This window comes from Lepisosteus oculatus, chromosome 13, assembly GCF_040954835.1.
Source record: "Lepisosteus oculatus isolate fLepOcu1 chromosome 13, fLepOcu1.hap2, whole genome shotgun sequence".
Classification (NCBI taxonomy): Eukaryota; Metazoa; Chordata; class Actinopteri; order Semionotiformes; family Lepisosteidae; genus Lepisosteus; species Lepisosteus oculatus.
This window is the reverse complement of record NC_090708.1, coordinates 21,987,703-22,008,878: the sequence shown is the minus strand read 5'-3', so window position 1 is coordinate 22,008,878 and position 21,176 is coordinate 21,987,703. Positions and strand designations below refer to the sequence as shown.

At 37.7% G+C, this 21,176-nt stretch overlaps 1 protein-coding gene across 3 annotated transcripts; it reads right to left on the bottom strand.

The window, feature by feature from the left end:
- Positions 1-96: 96 nt before the first annotated feature.
- ofd1 (OFD1 centriole and centriolar satellite protein) lies at positions 97-21,174 on the bottom strand. 3 transcript variants are annotated; one of them, XM_015361607.2, is made up of 23 exons: positions 20,942-21,174; positions 19,317-19,419; positions 18,682-18,882; positions 18,233-18,301; positions 18,093-18,123; positions 17,449-17,556; positions 17,154-17,290; positions 16,625-16,798; positions 16,012-16,118; positions 15,108-15,227; positions 13,613-13,686; positions 12,748-12,839; positions 11,917-12,106; positions 10,102-10,232; positions 9,336-9,447; positions 7,906-8,526; positions 6,855-6,993; positions 6,227-6,318; positions 2,728-2,847; positions 1,920-2,068; positions 1,429-1,602; positions 764-831; positions 97-252 (listed from the first exon to the last, which is right to left on the bottom strand). In XM_015361607.2, exons 2-23 carry the CDS (start codon positions 19,410-19,412, stop codon positions 207-209), a joined length of 3,051 nt encoding a protein of 1,016 aa, XP_015217093.2. In that variant the 5' UTR covers positions 19,413-19,419; positions 20,942-21,174; the 3' UTR covers positions 97-206. The 3 variants fall into 3 exon arrangements, with proteins under 3 accessions (XP_015217093.2, XP_015217094.2, XP_015217095.2); XM_015361608.2 differs by lacking the exon at positions 20,942-21,174 and adding an exon at positions 20,804-20,892; XM_015361609.2 differs by lacking the exons at positions 18,093-18,123; positions 18,682-18,882; positions 19,317-19,419; positions 20,942-21,174 and having other exon boundaries at positions 18,233-18,307.
- Between the last annotated feature and the right edge of the window lie 2 nt (positions 21,175-21,176).

Genomic DNA, 21,176 nt, shown 5'->3' with positions numbered 1-21,176 from the left:
TCATTGTATTTCTATTCTCTTAACAGGAAGCATGTGTGACCATAAATGTGAGATACAGTGTTTGTCACAGGGATATATGGAAAAAAAGGTGAAAACTTTTTTTTCTTCCATTTAAAATAACTTTAATCCTTAACATACTATTATGGACACTATGCACAAAAAAACAAACAGTGCTTTAAATGAAAAGGTCAGCTTTAAAGATAAGTTCACCAAAAATCATCATCGGCATCATCATGCGAGAGGGCAGCAATGCTGGAACAGAAAGAAACATCAAGTAAGTAATAAGCCTTCATTGCACCTTACAGCCATCATGCTATTCTATTTACTGCTATTCTTTAGCAATGAGGCCGTCTGGCTGAGATACAGTTAGAAAGGTGACATTATTGCAAAGAATGTTAAATATGAACAATCAGAACAGGAGGACTGCTGACTGAATCTTCTCAGAGTCTAGTTTTCCAGTCATGTCTGTCTATTACAGTGAAAAGAAGTGACCCTCACAGTGCTACCCCTGCCTTTCCGCCTTGGTGCCGTTTTCCTTATTCACTATTGAGATTGTAAGTTCTCAATCGGCACTCCCCTTTCATAAACCAACACTTGTCCTGGACTCGGCCCTCTTCAGTTTTAACAGTTTAACAAGACGTTTTGCTGAACACTGAATCAGATCGATGTTGTTTAAATAACACTCCCCAAATCACTCACAAACACACAAGGCTGAATATCTTGTTGATGCAAAAAAACATAAAAGAGGGTTTTCACACTGTACCTTTCATCCTTCTCAGACAGTATTTCAGCTATGGAGCTCTCCTGCTCTCTTGCTTCCTTGCTTGAACTCTGGAAAATCAATTGAATTAATTTAGATATTTCGAATTATGGATTTGGTATTGTTTTATCAACTTTCCTTCTGTGCTGGGATAAGCAAGTTACGCACTTCCAATCTCTAATACACAAGAATTATTGTCTTTTACCCAGAAATAAAATGAGACGAGGTCTACTATAGCTTTGGCATCATGGCAATACTGTGGCTCAAAGAAAAGCACTTATAATGACTCGCTCTGTAAGGCCTTTTATGAAAGAAGTCACTGCAAAGCACAAACATGCACCATGTTTTGTGGCAGGATTTTTTCAAATGCTTTTTTAAATAAGTCAGCTGAGAAACGAATCCCATTTACAATGACAACCTGGAAAGTACCCGTTTATAAAAGGGGGCTCTTTATTGAGGCAATTTTGAGTGAAGCTATTTGAGTTACTCAGGGTTATAAGAGCAGTGGTCTGGAGTCCAGAGCCCTAACTACTACCTGATAATGGACAACAGCTGGATAGCTATTATAAAAAAAGACAGCTGTTGTGTACTTTCAAATCATTAGTCACTTAGGAAAACTGTGATTATTCAAACCTGTGGTGCTGTTAAAAGAACCACATATTTTTTACCGGCTCTTGTTGACCCCGTTCTTTGTTCTGCATGACAATTTTCATGTATTTCTCAAGAGGGTCTGTTTTAGATCTTGGGTCTGCCTCCTCTCCCTCAGGGTCCTTGGATGCGGTGTCATTCCCTGCCGGTCCTTTCAAACTGGGCTCACGATGCTGCTGTTCCTCTTCCATGAGCTTTCAATAGAGACGTACAGAAAGACAATGAATAGCTGGTACTTCACGTTTCTTAGTGCCATCAACTTCATCCACCTCGTCTAATCATACAACAAAGATCTAACCACTTAACGCTGCTAAAGTTGTTTTTTTTTGAAGAAATGAAAAATAAAAATAAATAGATAAAAGGTTAAAAAAAGGAAATACTGGCTCGTCTGAAAAGGCCAAGCGTCACAGAAGCCAGCTGGCTGTTTTTGTCAGTAGATCTCGCACTAGAAAGGGTGGCAGAGATGCAAGTGTCGCAGGCTTTTACACCGAAATGATAAGCGAGGCCTCACCCTCTCCAGCTCCCTCTGTTCCCTCTCCATGGCCTCCTGTCTCTCCTGCAGTCTCCTGGCCTCTCGCTGCTTCCTCTCCAGCTCCCATCTCTCTGCCTCCTCCTCCTCCTCCGTATCCTGCTGTTCAGCAGCTTGATGCTCAACTGACTCTGCAATATTTTTTTTTTAAATAAATCTTCAAATATCTCAGTTATTATAATTGGTCCCCAAAACCCATGAGCATTCAAAAGAACCTAAGAACACAAACGAGAGGAGTTCATTTGGCCCAGTACAACAGTATTACCAATTCTCCACCCTAAATGAATTCCCATTTAGTTTCAAATTGAGAACCCATGTCCCTGTTTAGCTACTGATTGTGAAATTGTCTCCTGTATGACCATATGTATACCCCTCAAAATATTACACTTATATCAAATCTACTCATACAATATCAAGAGAAATATATTCTAAATGTGCATAAATTCTCTAAAAAGCATGTTAGTCTTCTATTCTATTCATTTTTTTTATTTTTCAGTACAGCAATTATGGAAGCACCATATGGATATTTCATGAATCTTCACTGCTTAGTTTACATCTGCATATTGGACAGAGCCGAGAATAAATATAAGTGTAGTATACTACAATAGGTACAGACATGCAAAAGGAACTCTATGGCAAATAAGGGCCATTAACTTAAGTATCATTTAAGTCTTGCAGTATATATTATGATGCTTGCACAGTATACAGCAATGATAACTCTTCTAAAAGGTTCAGCTATGCTGCTTTTGCACGTAATGAGCATGGGGACAGGATTTAGATGGGCACTCACCGAGGTCTTGCTGAGAAGTAGCTATTGCTGGCTCTGGTGTGGTGACACTGTGCCTATTCATATTCTCACCAGATTGATGGGACACATCACTCTCAAGCTGCTTCGGAATGTCGCTGTGATCTAGAATAAAAACAGCACAATGGCCTCTTTATTTCCTCATTATAACGGAGGAAGATGGGGGAACGGACACAGAATTCCTAATCAGCCAGCACTTCATTAAGGAGACATAACAACTTGTCCTTTACCAGTTTATAGACTTGGCATGTTGACAAAACAATGAATTTGCTTCACAAGTCTGCCTTTAAACACAACATAAAATGTGTCACAATCATTAGTCACTGATTCACAAGCTCAGAACTGGCAAAAGCAAGTAAAATAACTTTCGTTTTTGTTAAATACATAAACGTAAATCAGGTCCAACCGATTGATATTTTCAGGTAGAAAGCATTCACTGACTAGTCTGGAAAAGGCACAGTAGGCGAAATATTAATATAACTTACAGTATGCTCTAGATATTTTCTTTTTGTTATTGGATGGTGATTCATGCCCAAAAAAAAATAGTGCAATGCCACACAAAAAAACAACAAACAATTAGACTTCAAGCACGGGAAACAGTCCACTTTTTGAAAACAGAGGTTAAACTTCAAACGGGAAGGTTGTCTGGTTGTTCTGAACTAGAATCCTGAAGAAGTATGCGAGACATTAGTGATAATGCTTAGATCAATGCTGTTGGGCGCAGACGTCGTGCAATAGGTATTTATGATTTCATTTAAAAACGTGTTTTGGTCATGTGCTAGTGCGTGCTTCTAACAGCCAAGGGAAGGGAGCTAACAGGAAAGACCTGAAGGGCGAGAGGTATTTATAGTGAATGGGAGATGAAATTGCCGTGAATAATCTAGCATTGGCAGGACAAGCCTCCGGGGGCATGGTGATGAAAGTGAAGTGGACGTGCGGCGCGGTGCACAGTCCAAGCTTTCCACCGTTTGCTCAGGGCGCTGGAAGAAAGCAGGGGGTAAATCCAGCTCTGGACCGTTCGGAAGCACAGTGTCCCGACCCTGCCCTGTCAGCTTAAGAGGTCACACGATATCTAGCACATTTCAAAGGCCATTATATAGCACTGGTTGGTTTAAATAATATTTCAGCTACTGTGCCTTTTCCAGGCCAGAACCTTCCTGAACCTATAAACCAAGTATGTATTTAACAAAAATGAAAGCCATTTTCTTTATTTACTTCTGCCAGGTCTAAGCTTGTAAATAGCTAATGAATGGGAAACATTTTATGTAAAAAACAAAAGTATTGCGCACAACATTTTATATTTAAAATTAAAATGGATTTTAATTTTTAATTTTAAAGCCAATAATATTTAAAATGATTAAATACTACAGTAAGGGTTCTCAAGCTAACCTTGTGTCCTTAATAGCGTGAAGTTTTGTTTTTAATTTGAAATCAGTTCCTGGTAACTCTCCTGACCCTGCTGCCCATTCTTTTAACACAACACATACAGCTCAGTGGTAGGCAACTTTGGTTTCCTCCTCGCAACAGCAGGCTCGAGTTTCCAGAATACTGAGGGGTCACAATCCTGCTAGAACAGGAATTTCCATTAATGTCATTCTGTGTAAAAAAACAACAGGCTTCTTCAGCGACTTGACAGGGGAATTCTAAACTTGGGTGCTGTTTCCAGTAAAGGTTTGCATTTTGGTTTTGCTCACGGAAAATAAAACAGAATTGCTCTTGTGAATTTTGTGACCCTTTTCTCTCAGTTTCCGTGTCAAATCTTATATAGCGATTCAAGGATTTTGCTAAGTAAATGACTCATTTTCCAGATTTTATAGAGGCTTAGTTTTCCCCAAATAAATCAAAGCAGCAGTATGGAGCAGTGGTTAGGACTCTGGAGTGGAGAGTCCTGGGATGCTGCTTTTGTGCCCGTTAGCGCTCAGATTGCTCTGTAAATATATCCATTCTTGCTTGAAATATGAACTTACTGTCAAGTGACTTATTTGGTTTAAATGAAAAAACAAAACAGTTTAAGTTTTAATGTGTTTGCTCACACATTTTGTGTGGTGAACTGTCATTCTGTGGTATTTCCTTTGTTTAGTCCCTGCCTCCATTTTATTGCTGTGCTTCTTAAATATTTTCATAGCTTTCCCATCATGGTTGTCCAATTTCTTTTTCAACACTTGATTATCGAGTAATGATTACGTATTTGATAGTCAATAATCCTCACATTATTTGTGATAACTGGTAAGAAATGTTTTTTTTTTTAAAAAGAAGAAAGAGTGCACACCCATAGTTGTTAGGGTGTCGTCAGGCACAAATCAATGTTTTATATAGAATTATAAGATAAGCTTGACTCACAATCACCCTCCTTTGGGAAAAAAACTAAATGCTACATAAATCTTGGTACACAAAAGGCTTCATCAGGATCAGAATTACAATTCCACTATACTTAATTAGAAACTACTGTGTTTTGTATAAAATATACTGATAACCCCCAAAAAGTTTTTACATTGTTCCATGTCATATATACACAGTACACACACTGAAGAAGACTCAACTGATTTAAAAAGTACACATACTGTACAGTACCAACCAGGTCAGACAGGAAAACAAGAACAGTTTTATACAAGGTTCATCATGGAAAATGTGAATCACTTTGAACCAAAAATAAACAGTACTCCAGTGGAAGTCCCTTAATGGTTGTCAAGTACAGAAAAGACTCTTATATTTATGTGGATATGTAGTAATTATAGAACAGTTGCCTATATGGCACATAATAATGCCTGTAAAATCTACATTTTAATACTAACTGTGCCAAAAGGACATCTGAAAGAAAAAACATTCACTTCCCCGTTACTGTAAAAATATCACAACAAACTCATATAGCCAGAAACCTCAAATGTAACAACCATATAGGCAGCAACATCAGAGGAAATGGGACACTGAAACAGCCCCGAGTTACACTTTGCTGTATATGGTAGACCTTGAAGAAAATGAAAACGCAAACACTTCAATTAGGGCAATTTTCATTTCAGTTTGTTTGTTGTGTTTCTTTAAAGTGAAAACCTGACTAATTCCAGATTGCATGTAATACAGTTTGGGCGCTACAGCTTTATTAACTTAATTCTATTTGATTTATGTTGGTACAAATTTCGTGCCTATTTTTTTTAAATCAGAAAAACAGATGTCAACATTTTCAAAAAATGTGTTGAAAAACAAAAGCGTTTGGAATTGGCAAAGAACATCATGTAGATATTACTGTAAAATGTTATGATTTTATTCTTGTGTTTTAACATCTGTTAGTTTTTTACAATACTATGCATGGCATGCAAATTATTTGTACAAAGAGTTTTGTAGGACCTTCATGTGATAAAAGCTGGGCTTTTAAAAGAAAAGGCTAAGTGATTCACAGTATAACAGTAAATTACTGTAGATATTGCTACAAAAACTGTTCTTTTCAGGATCAGTTCTTCTGATAAAATGCAAAGCAATGACAACTTACCTCCTGAGGGTTCTGTAAGATCCTGAACAGAAATCTTTTCAGGAGGTGGTGAAGACCCTGAGCTTAAAAGACCTTCAGTTGGTTTTTGGAAACTGTAAGAAGAAAAGAAATACAACATTATGTATGTCAATAAGACATATTTCAGAACCAGGAGATACAAACATACTGTAAATGAAGCACATTTGCATTTTTTGCCATTCACATTGCTTTAACAGCAAACATCCAAGCATTAAACAAATATTAAGTAGATGCAGGGCTGTGGCACTTTTTCCATGGGTTATATAAAGAGTGCAGCATTTCAATATGTTATTGATTTTTCACTGCCAACTTCTTGAAAGCAGTGATGGTTCGGTCCCCATAAATAGCCCATCTACATTCTTACTTAATTAAAACCAGAATCCTTGCTGCTATAAGGCCATGCCTGCACTTTGAAGGGAGCCTTTTAACTGAATGAGACATTCAGGATCCCCAGGGATTAAGTTGCAGTTCTGCGGGTTTTCCACGATTTCTTTTTCCATGATTGATTTGGTTGCTTTATTTTTGTATTTGTTGTTCTACATTGTTCACCATTTCTTGTCATAAGGCGACAGAGCACGACAGCACGCAGCGAATGTGAATTCTGATTTACCTGGCATGTTCTCTAGCTGTACTTTTTAAAGGAGGACTGCCAAGAACGCTGATATCAGCAGAAGACGATGGGTGATCCCTAGGAGGTATCTGCCATTCAGGCAAACTGTGGTGAGAGGCTGTATGGGAATGATCTTTATCTAAAGAACAAAAAATACTATTGTTGTCAATGAGTTCACCTTTAATTAATTAAAACTTTAACTGTTTTGTGTTTCCGAGATAAGAAGAGTTGTACAACTGGTGCCTGATAAAGGTAAATCAAAAAGAATTACCCTGAGCATTTTGCATATGAACTAACACCCCTTCCATTATTTTAAGAGACCAGCATAGGAAGCACTACTCATTCAAAAGAGTCATTGTTTACTCTGGAGCATGTACTGTGCACAATGTTACAATCATAACTCAACTGGTAATGGTTATGAATGACATCTTAGAGTATCTTATTAAAGCAAAACATGTGGTAAAAGGGGCTGCTAGCAACTATATACAATCAGCATTTATTCATTCTATTCACTTCAGATGTTAAAAACTTTATTTTCACTGCTTCTCTGTTGTGAAACAAATCAGTGTATCTTGTATAAATTAATACAATATGGAAATAAATGCGAACCGATGTTCACTGCAACAAATTAATGCAACCTACCTAATGACAAAAATCATCTGACATGTAAAACTTATTTTAAGGATATATAAAAGGGGGTCTAAGAGCTTGTGCTCATAAAGAGGAGAAGAGGAAGCACTAGTTTACACAAAAGGCTATGCGAGTCTAGTTAGCTACCCAGTCAAGGTGTTGAAGTCAATATCATTGCATTGTTCGAGAACCACCTGGATAGGATTCTCAGATCCTTTCACTCGTAAAACTAATTTGTGTTTGAGCTGCGTGATGTGCCAAATGGCCCATACAGCAGAAACAAAACAGGGAACATGGAAGAAACTAGAAACATAAGCTTCCAATTTCAGGAAAGAAGCACGCTAATCCGTAATAAAGAATAATGCAGAAAATAAATAAAAGGACTGCATGTCATATTCCACTTGGTAAAAGGTAAAATTACCTTCTGCAGTTCCCCTCCTAGATTTCCTTTTAGATGTCGAAAGAGGAGTGGAGGACAGGCGTCTGGGCGAGTTTCGCTCGGGTGGGGTCTGAACCCCTGCTGTTTCCGCTCCACCAAATATACTCAAGGAATCTAGCAGGTGCCCATTAAACTGACCGGAAAGCAGCTCATGGGAGCCAAGCATGTCATCCGCGAATGTCACTCTGGGGGGGGAAGCAGAGGGGATCCCGCTGAGGGCGACACAATGCTGTTGCTGGGGTGACTGCGGCCCTGGTGGTGGAGCGCTCAATGCCGCTGCCTGGATGACCCTGTGCTGGTAGTTCCTGTAGGCCTCTTCCAGAGATTCCGCCTCCTTTTCCAGTTCCCTGATTCGTGCCTTAGCCCCCGCCACCAGCTCGGTGTCGGGGTCCAGGGAGCTGCCCCGGGGCCTCAAGTGTCTTTGACTGGTAGAGGCGAGGCCTGCTGCAGGTTCAAAGAGAGAGCCCCCAGGTACTCTCCTGCTCTTCTGAACAGGCCCATCGACGTAGAGATCAGGCGGCACAATCCTATCAGCAGTGAGATCGAGGACAGAGCGATCGACTAGAGAAGGCTTTGGGTTGCGGAAGACTTCATTTTCCAATGCTGCAGCCATCACAAGATGCGGAACAGAGAAAGAGAAGGAAAAAGACAGATGACAAATATAGTACTGGTGATTAAAAACTCCTAAAAGGCTGGATTGCAAGGAACTATATTGGTTTTGAATAGAAAGTATGGAGAAACAAATTAAAAATCATTCTGAAGCAGGTGATTCATATGCAGAAATTAAGACGGATTATCATTATGTAATTCTTATTAATTGTACACACTTGCATAAAATACACACAATCAATTGCTCTGAGATTCTCCTCAGTCTGAAACACTTAAACAATGGATTCACAATGCCATAGAATATCTCAGTTGTTTATTTTGCAGCCATTCATTCACAGGAAATATTATGTAATGATCTGAAGCACTCGTATATCATGATTTACATTCATTTTCAGAGATGTTTAAACAACAGCTGTTTTAAAAACATTATATTTCAAGCTTTTCCATATTCATAAGCACTGTATAGTTGTAGAAAAGCAATCTGGTCCACATACTGTTCAACCTGCTTATAACTTTGCACCAACAGTACAAAGTAACAGGTAGCAGTACAGAAAGGTATCAGAAACACCATTAATTGGACAAGACATGCTGTACAGTACCTCTGTTTGAACCAAAGCTACCCACTATTAATATGTATGACAGGTGACAATGAAAATTAATCAAACACCGTTGTTTGTGCGCTTTAAAGTTTAAAAAAAATGTTTTTTACCCCCAAAATACATGTTTTGTAAATAGGTCACATAAGACTACGATTATCTTCAATTTTTTTGGATGACTTAAAGCGAACAGGGAAAAAGACTAACCCAGCTGTGTTTGTTTTAGTTGCATTTTCACATCCTCTGCATGGGTAGCTAGCCATTCTGCTCTCTCTTCACATTCCATGAGCTGGGCCTTCAACTGAGCAGAACGCTCAATCTGTGAAATAAAGAAGGAGCTTCTCAATTCAGACAATGCCACAACTGAGTTAGGGGGTCTTGGTTTATTTACCATTTCCCCAATGAAAGAGACTCCAGGAATCATGGGTGCAAAAACCGGTGCTATAAGCAGTGCTATTCTGTAGCACCAAACGTTGTTCTATCACAGACAGGAGCACTGCCAAAAATCTTCCATCTCCAGGTCAAGTGTCGGCAGAGCATAACATATAATAAGACTGCACACATGGGATGTGCTAATCGACACGTTTAATCAGAACAGCACATTCTGATTGGTGCCTTTTCTTTGTCTTTGCAAGATTAGATTTGTGAGTGAAGCAAATTAGGTAAATGTGTCTGCTGAAGTGGGAGTACTGATTGGAAAGCAAACATTTTGATGAGGCAATAAAAAGGGAGCAGTCATTTTTTGCGGCACACGCTGCATGACCATGCCTAGCTGAAGCACCAGTTAGCCTCAAGAGACTGCGGCACCTGTGCTCAAAATGAAACAGCATTCACGCCAGAGATTATGCTTGCAGAGATGCACAAGTATGTCACAGCTCACATGGCAGCATAGGCTCTAAATATTGTTTTCCTTTTTCTTTCATGGCAACTTTTGAAACGCAAGTCTACGTACAAAACAGCCTGGTTTTCTGACCTCATTTTGTAACTGCGTCTCCAGCACCTGTTTCTGATTTTCAAACTCCTCTTCATCCAGCTTCCTGGCATTTTCCATTTTCCTCACCTCGGTCTGCAGAGCCAGGTACTCAGCAGTGGGCTGACGTAGCGCTACAAAAGCAAACAACACCCTGTAATTAGCAAATAAAACTACAAAACTAGTTTGTTTTTTTTTAAACCTGAATAAAAAACGTAACTTGTAATGTGCAAATGTGCACATTAATAGTCTTGGTTTCTCACACATAGCCTTTGTAGGACGATTCAAATTTCACACTGGGAGATCCACATGAAGTCAGTTACAATGTTTAGCACCCTCCATCCCCAGGAATGTTATTAAATAATTCATTCAATGTAGTAAATAGTTTGTTATACTCTACTTTTATGATAGTATTAATCGTAGCATATGGTAGATAAGACACAATTTAACTAATTTAAAACAACATTTTGAATGCATATTTCTACAACATTAGATACGTTCACAATGAAATCATCAAAAATGAATGAATGAATGAATGAATCCTTCCTAAAAAAATTCAAAGGGAGTGAATGGTCTAACCCAGTATGCATCAGTGGCTGAAAAGCTTCAAAGAACATGCATCTTTTATCTGACTTCACTCAGCCTCGGGTCCAAGTCCTTGTTCTCTCTAGACAGGAGTAGTGCATCTCTCTCCTAACTGGTCTCAATGCATCAACAAACCATCTTTAGCACATCCATTCAAATTTCTGCAGCTCATTTAGTATCATGTTCTTTACCATTCGTCCACTCTACACCGAGACTGGACAGTTTAATGTTGTAATGTCCACTGTTTTTGTCATTTTATTTGTGATAGTATAACCATTTCTTCCATTTAGTCCTCTCCGTGTCTTTGCTTAAGTATGTCATTGACTGTAAATCAGCTTCTATAAAGGTGACACCTTAATTGTCTTTTAGCATACATGGTGTCTCTGATAAAAACTACCTTAAACAGATGGATTGATATGGATTTAATCATCAAGGGACGAGGCAGAAACAATTTATAAACAACTGTTAAAGGTGCTGTTGGCATCACATTTGTCAGGCCCATTAGTTTTATTACATTGTGCTGTTGAACATTTATTACACAAAATATAACAGCACAAGTCAAGGAAAACAAACAATATTTATATTTATGTGTTGCTGCCCTCATATGGAGAAAATACATATCTTAACTTGAGTACAAAAGAGTCTAGTTTTTCTGCAACCCCTAGCATCAATGCAAAGCAGTTGTTACTTGGCTGACGATTGCAAGTGGATGTAACAGTCCTGAATCAATCTCCCTCACAAACAGGAAACAACAGTGAGTTCAATGCAGTCTCTTGCTTCTGTCCTGGCACTCAGCCCCCCATAAAGAAGGCTGTCTGTCCTATGGTATTAGTGCGCTGACCCCTGCTTCACAGGGCTTCGAGTCTGTTTCCCAGCACTGTCTGTGGTACAGGATTTGCTGCCAAGAAACAGCACATTGACAGGCACAGAGTGTCCTAAATAAGTCCCCCACAATACTGGTCCCAGCTTGCCCCTGCTGGACTCATACCCATTCAGAGAACTGGGAATTCACACTGGGAATGTGCTGGCTAATTAAAACAGTAAACATATAGGTCAAGGTGGATGTTTAAAACATATGTACGCACACACAAACTTAAGAAAAAACTTCTCAAGGCTTTGGTTGGTTTTCGAAACCATTTTGACTCTTCCGGTTAGTCTCAGTCATCTACAGAGAAAACCCAAGATTAGTTTTATCACAAGCCTCCAGACGGTGTTGGAAGATGACGCACTCACCTGCTTTAAATTGGCGGTTCTCCTCCTGGGTGTCTTCAAGGTGCCTTGTAATGAGCCTCACCTGGGCCTGGAGCTCCAGCCTCTCTCTCTTGAGCACTGGGTAGTCTGTAGTCTCCTCCAGCCTCTCCTTCAGCAGCTTGGTTTGTTGTGTTAGTAAAGATATTTGTGACATTGCGGCATCCAGCTCTACCTAGAGAAAGTCAAATAAGAAATTATTTGCTTTGGGGACAGCATCATGGTGCTCCCTCTTAAACCTTGTTGTGCAATTAGTAACATAACCTTTAATTTCAGCCCACTTATAAAGCCGAAACCTGGTTATGGAACGCTACAGAACAAATCCAAAATACATCAATACAATTTCTGATTAAAAAATTAAAATACAGTTTTTGTAATTAAAACATATATATATATGTAAAATAATAAATAAAAGAATGCTTTTTGACCATCACTGGTCTCTGCTGTTGCCTTCTAGATTGAGATGATAATTTTTCCAACTTTCCATGTACACTTAAATCAGAGTTAAAACCACCGCTGAAAAGATCACTTCATGTTATATCAAATTAGCACAGCAGTCCACTCCACTGCTTAAAGTTATTTTTGCCAGCTTTTAAAAAGGAACATGTTACATAAGTGTGACGGTTCTTGTCAGCATAAGACGTTTATTATCAGGGGCCAAAACATAATATTACAACACATGCTGACAGACCACTCCACAGCACAGCTTCACCTTCCACGGTTTCCTATTTTATCTTCTTTCAGTGTCGCCTTCCTGGCACCCAGTTAACACACATACGTTTCACACACGCAGAAAATATCGCAACATAAATGCACCTGCAGCCGCTTCACTTCAGCAATGGCTCGTCTCTGCTCCTCTGTCTTTTGATCAAGAACAGCCAACTCCTTCCGTAAACGGAGGCTTTCAGCTAAGAAGAAGCATAGACGTGAGACAAAAGGTAATTGCAAACAAATTATGCGGGACCTATATTTATATATTATAATGGCTAAGGCAAATGCAAAACTTAAAAGTGCAACTGTAACCGTGTATAAAACTGGAACAAAAAAACTATTCTGGGCGAGAATTGTGAACCACTTTTAAAGCACAAACCCATAGATTCTGAGTGAGGCAGACATCAGATATGGAGCACGTACTGGTTATTTCTGGACCAAGCTACATAAAAATCATGGTTGCCCGGAAGACTTGCCACATGAGCAGCTTGTGAAATCGTGTGCGGATGTTGCAAAAACTAACCGCTGCTTGTTTGTACTCTGTTTCTACATTAGCTGTTTCACTGAGATTCTTTGAAAACAGAATTAAGCTATCATTTGCATGATCATTTGCACTATTTTACAAAGGACACGTAACGCTGCTTGGCTGTACTTCGATTTTGTATTGGCGATTGTTTGTGTTAATAAACTGAGGAAAAGCAGTTTCTGCATTTTTTATTTCTCTGTCAAAGTTCAGGTGAGCTACTATGGGATGCTAGTTAAATTATGTCTTCCTCAGCTACTTTGTTGAAGGGCTTCTGGCAGTGTCATCTGCTGTAAAACACTCAAGTGGCAAACCTTGGGACCCACTGACTTATTGACCCCTATTGCAAACAACTGTTTTTTTACCGGAGAGCATTTCTGATGGCAGGTATTAAAAATTCTCGTGAAAAAAAAAACATTATAAAAAACATTTTAAAAGGCAACACACCTTTAATCCTTTTCTCATCTTCAGTGACCTTTTCAGTTCTTTTCAGATATTCTTCTTTCAGTTCCAGTTGATACCTAAGAAAAAAAATTAGACTCGTCAAGTTCATATTTAGAAAATACACAGATTAAAAGAATGGTTGAAACAATTGTTTCCTCTTTCTTTGTTGCTTTTATAAACACTTATAAACCCTTAACTATCATTTTGATTGATGGTAAAAACATTTTTTGATCTGCCATGATTTTATCAATACATTTTTAATCGCAGCCTTGAACACAACCAGCTAACAATTAATATACAAAATGTTATTTGATTGAACATGATGTGAATGCACTAGTAATATAAATAGTAATTCATGCCATGCTGTTTTTATGATAAATTCACACAATTTCATTTGCCAGTGTTTCTGACTGCAGTGTGCTCTAGTATATTGCTGTAATGCCCAATGACAGCTGTTCATACTTGTTAGATCTACTGACTAAAATACTTAAATAATCATTTCATTTGTGGTGAAGCTAAAAGAACATTATATTTTCACTAAAAAGTCAGAATTGAGCATAGCCTCTGAAATTGCATCTTAACAGTCTGAGTTAATGACAGGGCCGGGATAAGTGTATAACTATATAGTAGAATTGAGTGACTGATGATTCACTTAATTCTACCTGCAGTTGATATAAAGCACATTCTATTGAAAATAAAATGGACCAGGCCAATATCGTACTTCAGAAACCTTAGGAATACTGTTCCCTCTCTTGAGTACAGTAAAACTGTACTAGAAGTATAAAAGTCAGCTCTTTTTTTTTTGAAAGAGGTGTAGCACATCTAGACAAAAGACTTTCTAATCCTCTCCAACTAAAGCAGATTGTTTCAGTTAAACAGAAAAATATTTTGTTTGGTAAATAGAACATCATTCATCTTACAGATTAAGCCACTACTCTTGGATGGTAATACAAAATACGTTATTTGCATTGGCCCTTTCACACAACATGTGATGACATTATTTCTCTTGATACATTTCCCATTGTCTACCTCTGCCCAACAGTGACACCTGCTGGGTGAATGTGTGAGGAATGAAAAGGTGAATGTGAAGTTCTTTAATCTGTAGTAGATGCTCAACACAGGTTTGACTGAAGTGAGACAAGAAAACATTTCTCTGCACTGCTATGGCAAGTTGACCTTAGCAGACGCTGAAAGTACAATTGTGTGCTTGAGTGTTCAGGTTTCCTGTAAGCACTCAGCACACAAGAGGAATCTAGCTTTTTTACTATTCTACTAAAAAGAACAGCTAATGCTTAACCAAATTAACACCAGATGGAGCATTTTGCTTAATTATGGATACATCATAGGTTGCAGGAACAGCCACAGCCAGAAATCATATGGATCCAAATATACCATACTGTTGATCAAAACAAAGGTGTAGGACTCCAGATAGTACATTTCCAACATTCATTTCCAACATGAAAAGCAAACAGTAAAATCCATGAGAGGCCATTCATACTTTAGAAGCTCATTCTTTAGTTTCTGATCATAGGTATCTTCAATGGTTTTAACCGCAAGCTCTCTGCGTCTTAAAGCCTCCTCTGTAGTCTTAGTCTTCTCGTCTTGCAATCTGCAATTCCTATGCAACAAACAAGAAAAAAAGCTACATAGATGGATTTAACAGAGGGCAACAATACTGAAGGGTAATATATATATATAATACCATTCCAGATACTTTTGCTGTTTGTGTTGTCTGTGTATATCTGTTGCCCTGCACATTGAATTCACAACCTTATATTATCACACTTTGCTGAATGTTCGTAAATAGTCAGGCTTTTTTGGATTTTCTGAAATAACATAAGGCTGAAGTCTAAATGCTTAGCCCCACTAGACAGTGTCTCAAATCCTAGTGTCAGAGAGCTATCAGATATGAGTACTGTACATCTTAGTCACAGACAGAAAAAAGCTCTATGTTCAAATGTACAGCTCTATGTTATACATGTTTTTAGCGTGTTTTAGCTACATACTGTACCTCATAAAAATCAATCCACACATTAAATCTTAATTTGTTAAGGTCTGCTTTTTCTTAATTTTATTATTAATATAGTTTAATTGAAACTATATGTTCTTGCTTAAGCACAGCTGACATAACCTGTGGGTAAACCTGTAAGCCTGTTTATAAAAATAATTTTAAAACGATCAGCACATAGTATGTTGACTTACACTATAAGGTTTTAATCATTTTAGTTATAAATATGATTAGAGCTTCACATAAAGAGAGAAATGACAATGGTGAACTGCGTGTTTACTTGCTATTAATACAAATGAGTTCACATACAGGTATAATCTCATTACTTTCCCACAAGGGTATCATTATAGTCTGTTGTTGCAGTGATTAAGCTAATTAGACTTTATTGGCTTACATTTCAAAAGCTTCTATTCTTTGCTTCAGTTCTGCCTCTCTGTTCCTCACTGTTTCAATCTCTTTAAGAAGTGATTGTCTTTGAGCATAGATTTCTTTTTCTTCAATCTAGGGTAAGAAAAAAAAAGAATAACGTTTATGAAAAGTGTACCACTGCGTCAGATTTCAGAAATAATATACCATCAATAACCTATATGCTTTAATGTTAAGAAAAACCTTATTTTTAACTAAACTAAATATGTATATATTATTAAGAATAATGTATTTTTAAAAATAAGGCGCAATTTTTTTTAACCACACAGTGTATTTATGAGGTTCTCTGTAGTACTATGTAGTTAGGATAATCAAATGTATACTTTTATTCCATTGCTTGGTTCAAAGATGTGTCGCACTTTTGTGGTGTAACAACACTCTGCTGTCTTAAATTTTAAGTTAAAATATAACATTTTTAAAAATTGTACAAGTCTTATATTGACCTTTTACATAAGGTTTGATATTTTAAAGTTTGTTATGGCTTTATGGCTGGGAAAGATACGCATAAGCATGCACTGGATCTTTTAATCGTCTGTTATGCAGTACCCGTGATTATTCCCTTCCTTTATCTCTTGTATTACCTCTTGCTGCTTTTGTAGTCTCTCGATGGCATTCTTCTCCCGGTTTATCAGGGCTTCTGATTTGATCTGGTAGGTCCTCTCCATTTCCCGTCTCAGCTCCGAAACTTCCTTCTGTGATTTTTCCTTTTCCTCCAGCTTAAGCCTGGCCAGTTCAACCTCTTTAAAATGCTGCAGCTGCACCAAACATTACTTCCATAAATATCCCATTGCACATATACATTACATCTCAACGTGCTTGATGATGCAGAGACTTTACATTTAAATCTGGTAAATATGCTGTGGATTTTTTTTACTGTTTCATCAAAATCTAAAAAAAAAAATGTTAAAGCGCAATGTAATTTATCATCTCATTTTCCTTCAGTCTTTCGCACTGTTAAATGAAAAAACAGCACTGCAATTCAAGTGAAGTGAATTATTTTGACATTAAATACATACAAGAGAAAAATGATGAAACTGTAATGAAACGGTAAGACCATTTTACACAGCTGGGTGTGCTTAATAACATACTTGGCTTAAAATGACTAAGTACCTGTTGGTTCATTTCTGCTTGAACTTGTGCTTCGATTTCCTTCCTGTACTCTGCAAGCTTGGCTTCCAAAGACTCCCACTTATTACCCTGGTGATGAAGGGCTGCAAACTGATCATCAATCATCTGAAGTTTTTCAGCTATGAAAATAAATTATATAACGGTAAAAAGAAAGCAGGTTTTCTTGTGGCAATCACTGCTACTTTTATTGGGAGAAAATAAAATAATTTGGTTAACAACAATATTTAATTGTATTTTCTACGATTTTGCCATTTCTACATGTAGCTAAAGTGCGTACCTAGGGATTCTCTGTACTGTGGGGTGGAGTCTGTCTGGGTGTCTGTATCACAATGCTCTTTGTGCAAGTGATGGTCTGTCAATTCAATAAGCAGTTTCATTAGAAAACCTGAAAGAGATAAAAAAAACATAACATGTTGTTTTGCTTTTTTTTACTGGAATATACAATATCAGGTACTACCCCCTAAAATGTTTATTTGCATAGCACTAATAAATGAAAGACTTCGACATGATGGTTCAAAACCATATTATTAGTCAGTTGTGAGAAATAAGATAAATTCTGTACAGGGTACAAAAAGGACTTTAAAATTGTATTATGTAATTACAGTTACATTAGGAGCTGGGCAACTACATGATGTAAATGGCATTATGGATCAATTTGTGCATAGAAATATTGAAGCAAGATGAATCCCATGTGGCAGGAAGCAATGTGGAATATGTTAAATATTTAAAATTGAGAAGGGTTTTCTTCAGATTTTGTGGATTGTGTGACTAGATTTATTACCTAACAGAATTCAGCTCCTGCCTTCAGTAATTAACGCTTGAAGAAATCCTCATCGTTCAAAAACTACTTTTAAATGTTGCCATCACATTACCATAAAACATATTTGACATAAAAGACAAATAATGGTAGCGCTAACATACCTTTTGTGCCATCTTTTTGCATACTTGAAGTCTGTAATTAAAACAATTAAGTCAAAACTATGGAACAAAGCCATAAAGAAGAAAATTAATCTGTGGTATATATTACTAATAACTCATGGTAAACAATTAGTCTGACGTACCAGGGATTTGTACAGGGCTGAGCGAGGGCTGATTTTCATTAGCTGAAGAAGATCTCTAGTGGAAAACACCTTTTCAGTGGAAGAGTGGAAGCAAAAACAAAATCTAATCAATAAATTAAAACCTGGCTTAATCTCACGTTTGTAAGCAGAAAGTTGTCAATTTAAAAAAAAACACAGTTTAACATTCGAGTTTAGAAAAATCTTCAGCACTGGCGATTCTGGGGGTTCTTCATTTTTTCGGATTAGAGTCAGTAGCACTCACATGGGAAGTACAGTATGGCAGTTGTCAAATCTTTAAGGACATGATGAACACAATATGGACACTCCACTGGGAGTTACAGTACAACTTCTGTATTGGCCGAACATGTTATGCATGTCCACCATACTATTTGTCTTCCTACTTAATATTAGTAAATTAAGAACAAAATAAATAACTCTGAAATACTTGCCTTGTCTTTTTCCAGGCCACATTCTGGGTAGAAAACAGACAGAGTGTACTCATATCCAACGTTGCGCAAGTGATCTGCTACCAGACTGTTGGAGGCTTGCACCAAGACAGAATCAGCTTCCACAGGGACTGGCTTCAGAGCCACCTCTCCTCTCAGCACAGGGTGCTTTAGCTCCTGAATGAGCTGGTTACGTAGCTGCGTCTAGATAGGAAAGCCCACAAAAAAAAAATATATTAGAATATGGTATCACAGAGCAATACTGTATATGTTGACATAAATGTTGTCATGCAGCCTGTCATTCATTTTTTATTAATTTGGGACAGGGCTTGTTACATGTACTACCTGAAAACTACCTGCAAATCTTTTTTTGGTTAATTGAAATATGTCTGTTAATAATTAGTTCTTATAGTCTAGGCAACCGTTTTCTGTAGCTGACTGTCTCCCTATTGTAAAATTAAATCAATCTATTTAACAGTCAGATAATTTCAAATATGCACTTAAAAGAAGGTGACTATAAGCTTCAGAAGGCGGCACATTTTGAGACGAAAATGTTAATGGTTGAGAAAGGCTAGATAGTTGAATTTCCAAGAACTAAATCACCCCTGACCCCCTCCGAAACAAAATCCTACACGTACCTTAAGAGTATCTAAAACACCACGGTTCTTGAACGTCTGGTAAAGCCTCTTTCTCATTTCATCAGGTGAAATAACATCTTCTTTAGCGGCAGACATGTTAAACCTGCAGGCAGAAAAACATTAGAAAATGGCTAAATGAACACTATTTGTCCTGGGAGACTGTTCTGTTTTTCTGCTGTCTAGCCATTCCTGTATTCTGTCATCAGTTTGAAAAATACCCACAATCTGTTGTTCCAACATCAGCTTACAGAACAGCCTAACAGCAGTCAAGCTCTTTATTAACTGATTGCCCCTTTATATAGCTAAACAGCTCTTAATATGTGGCAAATGTACAATGAATAGATTTGTAGGAATGACCAACTGCACTATCAAACACTCTAACAATTAGCTTTTTTTTCCTTTGGCAAAGGTTCAATTCAATTCAACACAGTTGTATATGGTAAATTCTGAAACTCAGAAACTGGTGCAGCATCGACACCAATTACAAATCCCATTCAGCTTTCTGCAATGCTGAAAGTACATTTTTAAAATACACCTCAAATTATACATTGTACAAATGTGTACAACTTACAAATTGTACATCATCAATCCATTTTCTTTATACTGCTTTATCCAATACAGAGTAATTGGGAAGCTGGAACACAATCAACAGCAAGCAAAGGGTAAGGTACACCCTGGACAGAACACCAGTCTATCACAGGACAGACACGAACACACACACTCAACCAAGACTTTCCCAGACCCCAATTAACCTACTGTACCAGCATGTCTTTGGACTGTGGGAGGAAACTCATGCAGATACTGGGAGAATATACAAACTCCATGCTGACTCCATAGGAAATTGACCAAAAAACACAAAACCCAGCTTTGTGAGACAGCAATACTAACTAGCCACTGGATCACTGGGCTACCCTAATTATAAATCAATTAACCTGCCATTAAGAACTCATTTGCAACAAAATCCAGAAGCCAAAGGGGTCGCCCGTTCCCAAGGTATAAAATTCGCAGGATTGTCATTCTCTCCGGAACAAGATGCTCCAACCCTTTTCTAAACAGTTTATTTTTTGGCTTTGAAGCAGACTACTTGTTGTCTAGACTCTGACCAAAACCTTCACGTAGTACAGCACTTGTAAAGAACTTCATTAAAATCTGCCAAAGACTAATAATAATAACAACAACAACTCCTTACACTTACATCGCGTTTTTCTGGACAGTCTAATCACAGTTCCTGCAGTTTATCATCTGAAGTTATTGGTTATATTACTGTACGATGTAAAACTATTGAGTTCAATTGCAAATATCATATCACTTGTCCCAATTACATAGGTTAACCATCATATTTCCTATTACATCATTCTCTAGGCGTTATATGCGGCGTTTAAGGTCAAAGCTTAAAAAGTGGATTACCCGATATGTACTGTTTTAAAACTGAAATCATACAGTATAAAACGGAATTCCGCAAAATGTCAAAAAGTTGAAGAACAAACCTTATTCTTTTATTTCAGATCGCGATTTCAGTACATAAATCATTACATACATGGCTGTAATCAAATGCAATACACAAGCACCGGTACAAATCCTGGATTTATTAACTATTTTTCTAAATACCAAAATGAGTAAGCTACCTGTCTCCTGGTAACCGTCGGACGCTCCTTGTGTCTTTCCTGGTTCACACTCTGACGTCTGACTCTCGACAAGCTTTTACAGGTGCTTTGAAATTAAGGCGGTCCTTTAGGCGGTACAGTTAACGAACCAACTTAATCTTAGAGCAACATGATTGGTTACTTAACAGAACAGAAGAGGTCAAAGATGCTGTATATTTTGCCAAAAGGCAAACTCTTGTTGCAAGCCAAGAGTTTT